The sequence below is a fragment of the Meleagris gallopavo genome, chromosome 4 (genome assembly GCF_905368555.1).
Source record: "Meleagris gallopavo chromosome 4, MGAL_WU_HG_1.1, whole genome shotgun sequence".
NCBI lineage: Eukaryota > Metazoa > Chordata > Aves > Galliformes > Phasianidae > Meleagris > Meleagris gallopavo.
Window position 1 is genome coordinate 45,533,116 of NC_139407.1, and position 11,544 is coordinate 45,544,659.

The 11,544-nt window shown below is 44.4% G+C and overlaps 1 protein-coding gene across 4 annotated transcripts in view; it reads left to right on the forward strand.

Moving 5' to 3' along the window:
• The window catches only part of LNX1 (ligand of numb-protein X 1), a 74,996-nt gene extending 63,452 nt beyond the window's left edge, over positions 1-11,544 (forward strand). For all 4 annotated transcript variants that reach the window (XM_031553146.2, XM_010710201.4, XM_010710204.4 and 1 more), the window contains 4 exons: positions 2,301-2,478; positions 3,803-4,001; positions 10,076-10,234; positions 10,841-11,544. In XM_031553146.2, the coding sequence (XP_031409006.1) occupies positions 2,301-2,478; positions 3,803-4,001; positions 10,076-10,234; positions 10,841-10,976 (672 nt within the window). In that variant the 3' untranslated portion in view covers positions 10,977-11,544. The remainder of the gene's footprint in view (positions 1-2,300; positions 2,479-3,802; positions 4,002-10,075; positions 10,235-10,840) is intronic.

The window sequence follows — 11,544 nt, forward strand, 5'->3', positions numbered from 1 at the left end:
TCCATCTAGAAAGAGTGAGAAGTCAGCTCTTTCAGGCTGGTACCATGTGATGCCACCTCCTTTTGCAGAGGCAGTGATGGGCTGTGTGTGGTGTCTGGGAGACTTGGGTCCTTGTAAACCATATTCTGGTCTGCAGGGTGGAGAGATGTGGCTTCTGCCTGGATTCAGAAAAGAGAAGATGTCAGGAACACTTTCTTGTGGAGCAGAGGCTGTTGAGCAGGGCTGGAATGAAGAAATAGGCCAGATTTGATTTCTTTGAAGTCAATGGGAGCTTTGCCATTAATTAAATAACACTCGTTTTTAATTTGAAATGATCTCTTTCTCCTCTCTCACTAAATGCCCAGTACTTAAGTTGTCCCATTGCTTAAACAGGAGACATTCTGTGGACTTACAAGCAGGTTAGCCTTCAGGTGAAGTTCATCTTCCAGACACAGCTATGTACCTTGCCTTCAAGACTTGCATCATATCTTTGATGTTGTGATAATCTGCTGTAAATATTTATTTTACAGTAAATATACCCCCAGATATTTTTTAAAAAGGAGAAAATGAACTGTTAGATTTTTCTTCTGACCTCTAAGATCACTTCAAAATGACAGAGGAGGACAATTGTTTGGAAGAGAATGCATTGAAATGCAGTCACTGATAAACACCGCCTTTCAACTGGTTTATTCATTATCAGTGGTCCTTCCAGGAAAGCTCTACATGTGTTTACTAAAAAAGGCATTGCTTCACTTTCATCGCTGCCTTTGTCTCAACTGAACCACCCTAATTCCTCTCTATCTGAAGCCACGTAAAAGGACATGTGGGTAGAGCAGCTTCAAAGGAAAACTGATCCTACGTGCTTGAGTATACAACTATCACTGCTTTTATGATTCTTTGCTGAAATGTAACAGGACAATTTGTTTGCCAGCACTGTTTAGAAAGCACTGATTCCTCAAAAATAGAGCCCTGTCTGGCTTATCAGTCAGCATTTGTGGTGTCTGGGACATGATGGACATGGCAAGAGTAACTGGATTGCTCTGGGTTCAACCTAACTCAAAATTGCGTATTTTGTTACAGAATTACAAACTGTGTTGTTGTGAAAATTAGTAGTGTCCTTCCACCATTCGCTTCAGAAAGTGGCTATTTCCTGACAAAAAGACATTCCTTTTCAAGGGAGAGAAAGGGCAACATTTTTTTTGTGCAAACATGGATGAAACTTCAAGTTTAGTTTGCACAGAGACAGAACTCTACTGAGTTTAAAACATTTACACCTTGAAGGCAAATGTGGTCTTTGGAATGATTGAAATGTGCTGTATTGGAACATCCACGTTCTGTAAAGGAGAATGTCATAAAGCCTCAGAAATGTTTAGGTTCAGTTGGAAGCCGTAGACCCAATGACTTTGACACAGTGCCCATGTGCTGCACACAGAGGTTGGTGTGTCCAAACAGCAGCCTCAGTCTGCTGCTACTTGCAGTGAGGAAGAGATCTTCTTCACCAATTTCTTTGCCTTTTTGTTCCCAAGGGTCTGTGGCTTCCCCAGAGATGAAGCCGTTCCGCACTGTGTATAAGCAAGCACCCCACATCGCTGTCCCTGCACCACAGAATTGTCACTCAGGCTGTTCCTTTTTCCTCTCTATTCCCATATATCTCTGTTGCTGCTCTTTCCCTTCCTCCACCTTGGTGGTGGCGGGAGCAGCCACAGGCCCGCCTGCTCCTCTTTCTGCTTTGCTGGCACAGGAATCGAAGTGGGATGTCCTTGTGGGATCTGAAATTGATTGGAGGAGATTAATGTGGCTTTAAATGAGATTTATAGATTATTTTTGCATATCATGAATGTGAAGTCACACTTGTGAATGAGAAGGGGGCGGGGGTTACATGTGAAACACATTTAGCAGCTATTCTAGCTCCAAGAGGGCTTCTGCAAGAGGGGCAGGGCTCTTCATAGCCTGATCATTACGGAAATGAGGAATAGTGGTGGTCCTAGTAGCTGATCTTAGCATCAAGAACTTTTCTTTCTTCTTTTTCTTCTTTTTTTTAATCGTTCTCCATATTTATATTTCAAAGACCCAATCCTCAGAGTTTCATGGCTAAGACACTTCTGAGTTCAGTGGGGGCTGTGTCTGACTTTAAGGTGTGGGTTATTTTGGCTGTACCTCTGACTCTGCAGAGCCTAAGCCCAGGCATGGCAGGCAGCTGTCAAGTGCTTTGGTATTCCCTAAGTGTTTCCTGGTGAATACTTGCTTCAGTAGAAATTGCTTAAGATGTCAGGGGGTCTCCTTGCCCACCATGTTTGTTGTTGCTGTTTTTGCCATCACAGAGCACTCTTCACACTGTCACCTGTCATGAGAAGGTGGTGGCTGTCCGGAAAGATCACACAGAATCACTGGGAATGACTGTGGCAGGCGGAGCAACGAACCGAGAATGGGATTTGCCTATCTATGTGATAAGCGTTGAACCAGGAGGAGTTATCAGCAGAGACAGCAGGATAAAAACAGGTAAAAAGATGGGGATCTTGGCAGCCTGCTTTAATTCAAAGGGTTCCTTTGAAAAGCAGGGATAGTGCAAAAGCATTATACCCTGACACTTGCAGCAGTCCCAGAGGCTTCTGTTGGGAGGTGGCAGATGAAAGGGTCTCATGTCAGCCCCCAAAAAAGGAATGATTCACAGCAACAACCACCTCTGTAAAGGGAAATGTAGGCGTATTGTGGTAGGAAACAACCATTTTTCACACACAGAAAAAAAGAGCCTGCACCACTATCTCTTAACTGCTGAAATCTTCATTATGCAACATTTGTGATTGTTCTGGGATTTTTTATGTACATTTCTGAGCTTGTTTGTCATATAATTTATGAGCTATAAGAGAGATAGCTGAGCAGAATTCCCATTGTGTATGAAGTAATGCTAATACCCTGTGGCTCAACATGTTGCCTAAAAAATTGGCTTTGTACCTCCATTTGGCTCTTGATGCAATCAGAGGCATTCATGGATTCTCCTCCTCCATGAGCACAAGCCATCCAGAGCCAGTTGAGGTGTATTTTTTCAGTCTTGATAGAGGGCAGAGGAATGGTGACAGATGTCACTGTTCTGGGGGTGCTATGTCTTCTCAGCTTCACCTGGGTCACACTGTCCCAAAGCTGCAGGGAATTTCTGACTGCACAGAAGGAATTACTCAGCTCCTCACAGCACCAGGACAGTCAGAACAGGGAGAGAATTGGTCTTTTTGAGCCCTGCAGCCCACCCCAGCTTATGTAGGGATCTCGTTTTGCAGGAACTGGAGCTTCTCCTCACGCATGTGACAACGCAACAACAGGAGCAAACAGGCAGCTTTTCCCCTCTCCTCCTGCTGGGAAATAACTGCCTCTCAGTGGGATGCATTTTACAAAAAATAAAAAAATATTAAGAAAAAATAGATTCATTATGAAGCAGACAACCCAGCATGGAAAATTCAGCCTAGTTAATTTGATAAAATTGGAAACAAATGAATACATGATGTTACAACAGTACCATAGGCTTCCAAGGTTTTGAGCAGCCTTAAGAGTTTTGCTTGCCTCCCGGGGCAGACCACAGGAGAGGTTCACTCAGCAGTGCTGGGACTGCCAGCATGGAGGATGCAGATGAGGTGCTGCAAGAGTACCCTAGATTTGAGGAGGGGTGTCCCTCTGCAAGGACAACCACAGCGTTTATGTTATGTAGGTTAGGTGGTGCCATCAACAGCTTCATTAGACAGCAAGCTCTTGGCTCTGGATTTTGCTTGTTATCCATGGGGAGGCATCTTAGCAATACCAGCGGGGTCTTTTCAATCATCTCTTTTTATCACAGGTGACATCCTGTTGAATGTGAACGGGATTGACCTGACAGGGGTCAGCCGGAACGAGGCTGTGGCCCTGCTGAAAAACACCAGCTCTTCGGTGGTGCTCAAGGCCCTGGAGATGAGGACATGTGATGGCCGGGAGCGCAGCGAGGCCGCCGAGCACAGCGAGTGGTCGCCATCCTGGGTGACGTGGCTGGGGCTGCCCCGGTGAGTCCGACAGCGGCTGCCTCCCGCTGAAGGGGAGTGGGAGGAAAGATTTGTGTTCTCTGGCAGTTCTCTCTTTTGGCTTGATTCATTGCCCTGACATGTTAATTAAATCCAGGCTCCATCACAGACTTTACTCTAAATACCTCCCTTTTGTAAGTGGGTATGTGTACATGGAAAAATAGACACGCAGATCTCCTCGTAAGGGAGGGAAGTATCCTGAGTTGTTCCAGTCCTGAAAACGTATCTGGCACTTAGGGAGTGAGAGGAAGAACTTGTATGGAGGCCTTGGCTCGAACACCCTGCAGAAGGCAGAGCTGCCCCTCCTGCTGCTCCCAAGCTGCACAGCCTTCATTCTCCCTTGCCAAAGGCAGCTGGATTGTTTGGCTTTGCCCAGATGTTGCACAGTGCATACAGTTGGCCAGATCTCCAGATCACCTCTCTTCACCCCACCCCCGACTGGAAGAAGCACATTTGTCACACGCAGGAAGCAGCTGTGTTGTCCTTTCAGTAAGGATAATGAAAGCCACGTCGCATGCCGTGAAGTTCCCTCCCAGTTGGTGCACACAGCATATACCTGCAGCTTCAGAGACATTTTGTGAAGTACAAACTGAGGACATGCTGCAAGTCTATGGATGCACAAAACCAGCATCACACTGGTGGCAACCCTCCTTCCCCAGCCTCAAAGAATGAAGAATTCAGACTACTAGCTACTTCCACACGTATTCCCGAAGCCAGTGGAGGTTCAGAAAACCTCTTTCTCTTGTGAGAAGAGACAGTCTGCAGCACAGGTGGGCCTTGCTCAAATTCAGGACTTGACCTCACCTTCCCACTTGCGCAGAGATTCGATGCTCTTCCTCCTCTTGCCTTGAGCGATGTTGAGCTCCTTCACCTTGCAGCAAGCTCTGCCTTGATGGTCAAATGGTGCCTTGCGTGGATGTGCTCTGTGAGCCCATCTGAAGCTAATATCTTTGTCTAGAGCAGGCTGGTTGTATGCCTGTCACCAATGGATGGGAGGTTTCTCCTGCAGTGGAGTGGACTGAACTCTTATTACTGTGAAGGAAAAGCAGTAATAAGATAAAGCAGAAAACCAATAGCCTACCACTGGCTCCTTCAGGAATGGTGAACTCCTGTCTCCCAGTTGTACTGCAGGCAGGCAGAAATAGTGAGGTTATCACTCCTGCTTGCTTCCTCTGCGTCCCTGAGTGTGACCACTGCATTTTTATAACATGCAGCACTGGAGAATAAGTAATGTTCCCTGTAGAGAAGGAGGCAAGCAGAGCAGGCCTTGTGATGCTGAGTCCTGCCTTCAAGTCCATAGCTAAATGGGCACAAGCGATGCACCCTGCTTGCTTCTGGTGTCAGTGCACCTTTGCTCTGTTGCACAGACAGCCTGAACTGCCTACTTTTCATCTCCTACCCGCAGCTGCCCGAAGTTCCCACGTCCTCACTGAGGTGACTGAGGTGAAGGACAGAGCTCCACAGTGCTGCAGACTCGCACCTGGTATTCCCATCCATCAAGTAGTGCTTTGAAGTGTGTGAGGAAAAGGGAGGATTTTTTTTTCTTCGTTTAAAAGCAGTATCTAAGCTCCCTCTATCCCCCCTTCCAAAGGCTGCATGTGTGAAGCCATTACCACCAGTTTAGTCTGAAGGAAAATCAGCCCCAATGTCAGCAAGCTTGCAAACAGGAAGCTCATTGTGCTCTCAGCCCAGCTGCAATGGCAAGCACAGTGTGCCTTTCTCTGCCAACCCAGGGCAGGGCATTAGTATGCTGGTCCAGCACGCCGGACCCACCACCAGGCTGAGATAGGGGCCAGGGTTGGGCAGGAGTGATGGTAACAAAGGTGTACTTCATTCTCAGAAGGAGTTGGTTGGTGCATGTGGGGCACAAGGATCAGATCTGGATTTGCTCATTAGGTACAGTTGGAGTCTTCACTTTCCCCCCACAGTGCACGCTCATATGAAAGTATCAAATGAGCTCGTTTCCCACCGATCAGTGCATTCAGCCTTTCTCTACCTGCCCTTCAGTGTGCTTTTGGCAAGGACCACAGCCCAATAGATCTCAAGGTATTTCCAGAAGTCCCATGGATTTCCAAGCTTGTAGAGAAAATGATTCTCCGTCCACACACACTTCAGACAGGCCCGTCTGGGTGCCTGGTGTGCAACCAAGGAGGAAGGAGCATGAAGTAAAACCATACCATTTACCAGAGGGACTGCTCCAAGGTGCCTGCATCTAAGAACAACTGAAACAGCTGGTGGTAAGGTAGCAATGTCAAAATCATCACTGTATGAGATCATGTCAGGTATTTGGGAAGATGGACAGTGCATACCTATGTGAGAAAAACTTCTGGATCCAGTCAGTAGCAGCAGAATCAGACAGACAGGTTATCTGTCCTTACTGAAGCTCACAGCCTTAGAAAAGCTGTCCTGCACAATTCAACGTTTGCGGAACTCACTTGAATTTTGGCAGTCTTAATATTGGCCTCAATAGCTTTTCTGTGATTTGCTAGTATGTAAACAACTTCTCTGCTCTTTCTGTAGCACAGTCCAGTATGGGGTGGTTATAAAATAGACACACATGTGTATCTGACATCTGTCAAAACTTGGACTGCATGGGCGCAGGGGCTGCAGGCTGTAGGAAACAGTGATGCAGAAACGTAAGCACTCCAGCCTGGAGACTTATTTCAGGGTAGCTAATTTAATTTTTTGTTGTTGAGGAAGACAAGTCACGTTTATTGTTGGAGAGAAATGTTGTTAAGAATGCACAGAGCAAATAATGTGCAGCAGCTGGTGAAAAGCATTTCCCCAGCCCTGTGATGTTTCTCCTGCTCCAGCTTGCGTTCCCGCTCTTTCTTTTCTCTCCTTATGTTTCCTTCCCTCAGCTAGCACTTAAAAATACTTTATAGATCATCCTGTCATAACATTTACAAGCATTAGTACTTCACACGAGTGCTTTTGTTCATCTGCAAAGTGAGACGAGAAAGACAGGAGTTGGCCAAAGTCATTCTGCAAACCAGGGGCAGTACTGGGCCTAAAACATGGAGTTGGGAGAGAAGTTCTTCCAAATTAGCTCCCTCCAGGCTCCAATGGGTGCACTTCTCAAACTTCACTCCATTCAGGTGCCAGATGCTCCCCTGTTACAGGCAGGGGGAAGTGCCCTGTTTTTCCAACCTTATTGCTGCTGTTCTTCTGTTGCCCGGTTGGCTTTGACTCCCAGATCATGGGACTGCTTATGCTTTGTAACAGGAGGGAACTGTACATTGCTGTTGAAAACAGGCAATTTTAAACTCCTTGTGAGCAGTAACTGATGCTTGGATGTGGCATTTCTTATGATAGGTCTGTGTCTAGGCTGCTTATCCTCAAGGCTCAAATCTGAGGCAGCTCACACATAAATTACTCCTTGTCCTCAGCTTTTTGACCACTGGCATGCTTACAGTAGCTTACAGTAGCAAAAGACTGCAAACAGCTTTGCTCCTAGACAGAAGATAGTTCACTTCGGACTACTTGCAGTTTAGTGGGTTATGGCAGCTTAACTGGGTCAGATCAGTTGGGCTGGTGGTCACACCACAGAAAACTAATCTACTCAGAGACACTAAGCATCCTCAGCTGACGCAAATACTGTTTCATTTTCTCTCTGTGGCACTTCTTAGCTTGCCTTGATTACTATGCAGCTGGAAAGAGCCAAATGAAATACCTCCCTTCAGGCTGCTCTTTGCTCAGGACACTGCAGGAACAGCCTGGGATGTCGCTTGGCATCCCATGTGCTGGGCTCCTGGCATCACTTTCACGTTCCCAGCAGCACTGATGAATGGCTTAGGAGTGGCGCCGTGTTCATGCCCTGTAGCCTATGGGTGAAACTCCATTTTAAAGGGGCAGGTTACAGCCCTTTGTCAGCAATAGGTGGAATGGGGCATTGGGGCAGGACATAGGGGTCCATCTCCAGAACAAAATGGCCATGCTGAGGACAGGTGGTTTCAGGACTGACTTCAGGTAAGTAGGAGTGATCTTCTGCTCTGGTTTCAGGAAGTCTCTGCAAATCTGCAAAGTAGGAACATCACTAGATGATCAGAAACAGTGTTGCACTGAAATTAATTAAAAAAATACTGGAGCAAGATGTATCTCGTTCATCCTAAAGGAAATGAAAGTTTGGTGCTCTGTAACATCAGAACATCGGTTTATTCCGATTCAAGATATGGTGCAAGGGCAATGGGCAACTGAAACTCAGCCATTCCATTACAGAAAAATACCTTTTGGCTTGGTAATTATGTACAGCATGTGCTAATGCTGGCAAGCAATCTCTTTCATCTAGCATAGATCTTGATAGCATGTATTTGTGCCTTCCAGACTGATGGAAACTGTGTAACTGTTGTTTGTACAGAATGCTGCATATCTTTATTATGTCCTCTCCTCATGTCTTTACCTGCTTGACAGTTTTTCTATAGCATCAGGATTTAACCTTCCAGTTTCCTTAGGTAAAGACCATCATCTGGGCAGCAGAGGCCCTGCCCCTCAAACCGACACAGCATAATAGCACTACCGGCTGGGCCCTGGCACTGCTTGGTCATGACCTTGATAAGTACCATCAAACACAGAGGTCCTGAGTGATTTTGCACATTTAAGTCCACAGATGGTAAAGTACTAATGCCTGACTGCTGAGGAAAGAAAAAAAAACATCACCTGTTTCTTACATTAGCAGCCAGTGAATGCCTGCACAAACATTATATACCTACCATCCTGGCAGCAGGTGAATATTTGTAGGCCCTGGGGGATTAATTGATTACTACTATAAAATCCTGCTGTGAACACAGCAGAAGCATTATTTGGCAAAATTTAAGAACATTAGACGTAGTGGTCTCTGAGATAAGGTTATTAATCCTTCTATGGAAGAAAGCTGTTTCTTAGAAACCTAAAGTGGTTCTGAATAGAGCTTGTTGCCCTTTTTGCTGTAGGGCCAACTTGGATTGGATGTGCAATAGCAAAAGGATTTTCAGGCTTTTCAGTCATTCCTGGGCAAACTGATAATGATGAGTGGATTAAGAATTAAGGACAGTCTCAGTTGTTCTGTAACTAATTTATTTTTTTTTTTTAATGGGTTAAAGTGAAAAGAACAGGCATTCTAACTAATGTATTCATGAGCCATATGCAGAATGTAAGAGTCTAATCCTCACGCTGCTCTTACTTTCCCCTATTCTTTGTTTCAGCTAGGCTTTGAATAAGCATAACCTGGTTGATGCCCCATCCCTGGAGACTTTCAAGGCAATTCTGGATCAGGCCTTGGGCAACCTGAACTAGCTGTGGTGTCCCTGTTCATTGCAGGGGTGTTGGATTAGATGGCCCTCAGAGGTCCCTTCCAACTCTAAGGATTCTATGATCCCACAATATCATAAAACACATTTAGAAGAGGCAGGAGAGGCAGACTGCAGCTTGCTTAGCAAAAATACTGATAGTTGTTACAATCAGGACAAACTGTTTCCAACAGCAGACTCAGTACTCCAGTGCAATGACTGAAATGAATGGGATCTGCTCATCCTCCATGCTCCAACTCACCATGTTGCTTGGCAAGAAAAGCTCAGGATTCTTTCTTCCCGGTATTCTTCTTTGTGTGATCTCTGCCATTGCTGCAATTCTGGCTCAATGCATCGGCCTTGGATTTTTTTTCAGTTCTGAATGCCTGGCTACTTTTGACACAATTAATCACATACACAAGATAAAAGCAGTCACTGGATTGTATGAGGCAAATGAAATAGAGTTTCTGGAATTACAGCTTACAAATACTAAATCCAGTCTGAGAGTGTTTTCATCACTTTCAGTCGTAAGTAGAACATTTCCATTAAATCTTACCATGTGAACCAACTGATTTATTGTTTTAAATTCAAGATGAGCTAGTTCTTTCACTTCTAGGATAACGGGTAGTGGAAAGCAGCACTGAAGCAAAGAAGGAAACGGCAAGAGTTTACTACAAGGGAACTTCGCTGTTATTTCATGTCTTCAAAACACTCTATGAGCATATGAAGAGGCGGATGCCTCATTAATCCAGAGTTAGCCATAAGACATTCAATCAGATTGCTTTGTTTCAGGTATTTGTACAGCTGCAAAGAAATTGTATTACGAAGAAATACATCCGGGAGCCTCGGCTTCAGCATTGTAGGAGGCTATGAAGAACACAGTGGAAACAAACCTTTCTTTATCAAATCCATTGTTGGGGGAACACCAGCATACAACGATGGAAGAATCAGGTAATGGGAAATGATGCTACTTCTCACTAGGTTGTCTTTCATCCAGATTTTTTAACAAGCTTTGCTCGAACGCTGTAAATGGGGAAGTAAAAGGAATCCCCTGACAGGTAAGAAGACAAGCATACTTCATATTAACAAATTACAAATTTCTAGTGAGCTCAGCAGAGTACAGAATTAAGCTCTGAAAACAGGACACAAGTGTCCTGAACTTAAACAGACTTACTTACTTTCGTTGTATTTCTGGATGGCAATCTCAAGAGAAGTAAAAGATGCATCAGTTTGATTTCTAGAGCAATAAAAAGAATGCCAGCAGAGGAGCTTTTCTACATCCCCAGCTCAAATGAAAGTCAAACCAAACAACAAAAGCATCCAACCACTATACTATATAGTATTTAAAAGGGGATTATAAAAAGGAGGGGAATCAACTTTTTACTTGGGTAGACAGCGATAGGAAACTGCTCTATGCTGCTTTGTTCCCTTATTCATGAACAGTGGTGAGCCTGAAAATAATGGTGACACTTCTCCTACCCAATGAATGGATACTTCGGCACTGCCCAAGAAGTGCCCTTGTTTAATATTCTCATATTTTGCCTTTTGCTTTTTCAGATGTGGTGATATCCTCCTTGCTGTCAATGGCAGAAACACATCAGGAATGATGCACGCCTGCTTGGCAAGGATGCTCAAAGAACTGAAAGGAAAAATTACCCTCACAATTGTCTCCTGGCCTGGCACTTTTTTATAAAGCAAATCTTCATAGAGATTTCAAGAAGTAATTTAACACAGAAGAAAGGCAAACAAACCAAGAAACACCACAGATGTCAGCCATCTTTGCTTTTTGGGAGGCCAAATATGTGTTTATAAAGAAATGGTTTGTGAAATTTCAACCTGCATGTCAAGAAAAGCCAAGTTTAGACAAAGCAAAGACACGTGTCAAAGAATCACTTTAGAGTGATTTAAGCTACAGACTTAAGTTATTCCTTCCCCATGTCCTCAAGCTTTTTTTGTTTGTTTTTTATATATCTATTTAATGCATTATAATAATAATGAAATTCAGGGAGCAGCACCTCCTGCTCACTCACTTTATTTTGATTTAGGAGAAGAAACCCTTGAATAACCTACGGAAAAAATTCTTGCAATTTTTCTAATTGCAAAAATCAGGTGAAGGTTTTTATCCAACACATGAATAGCACTTTGGTTATGTGTACTTTTTTGGGTCAGCATGAAGCTGATATTTTGAAGACTTTCAAGTACCGTTTGTTAGTCTGTAAAACTGTGAATTTCTAAAATTATTAAAAATAACTGTAACTGTG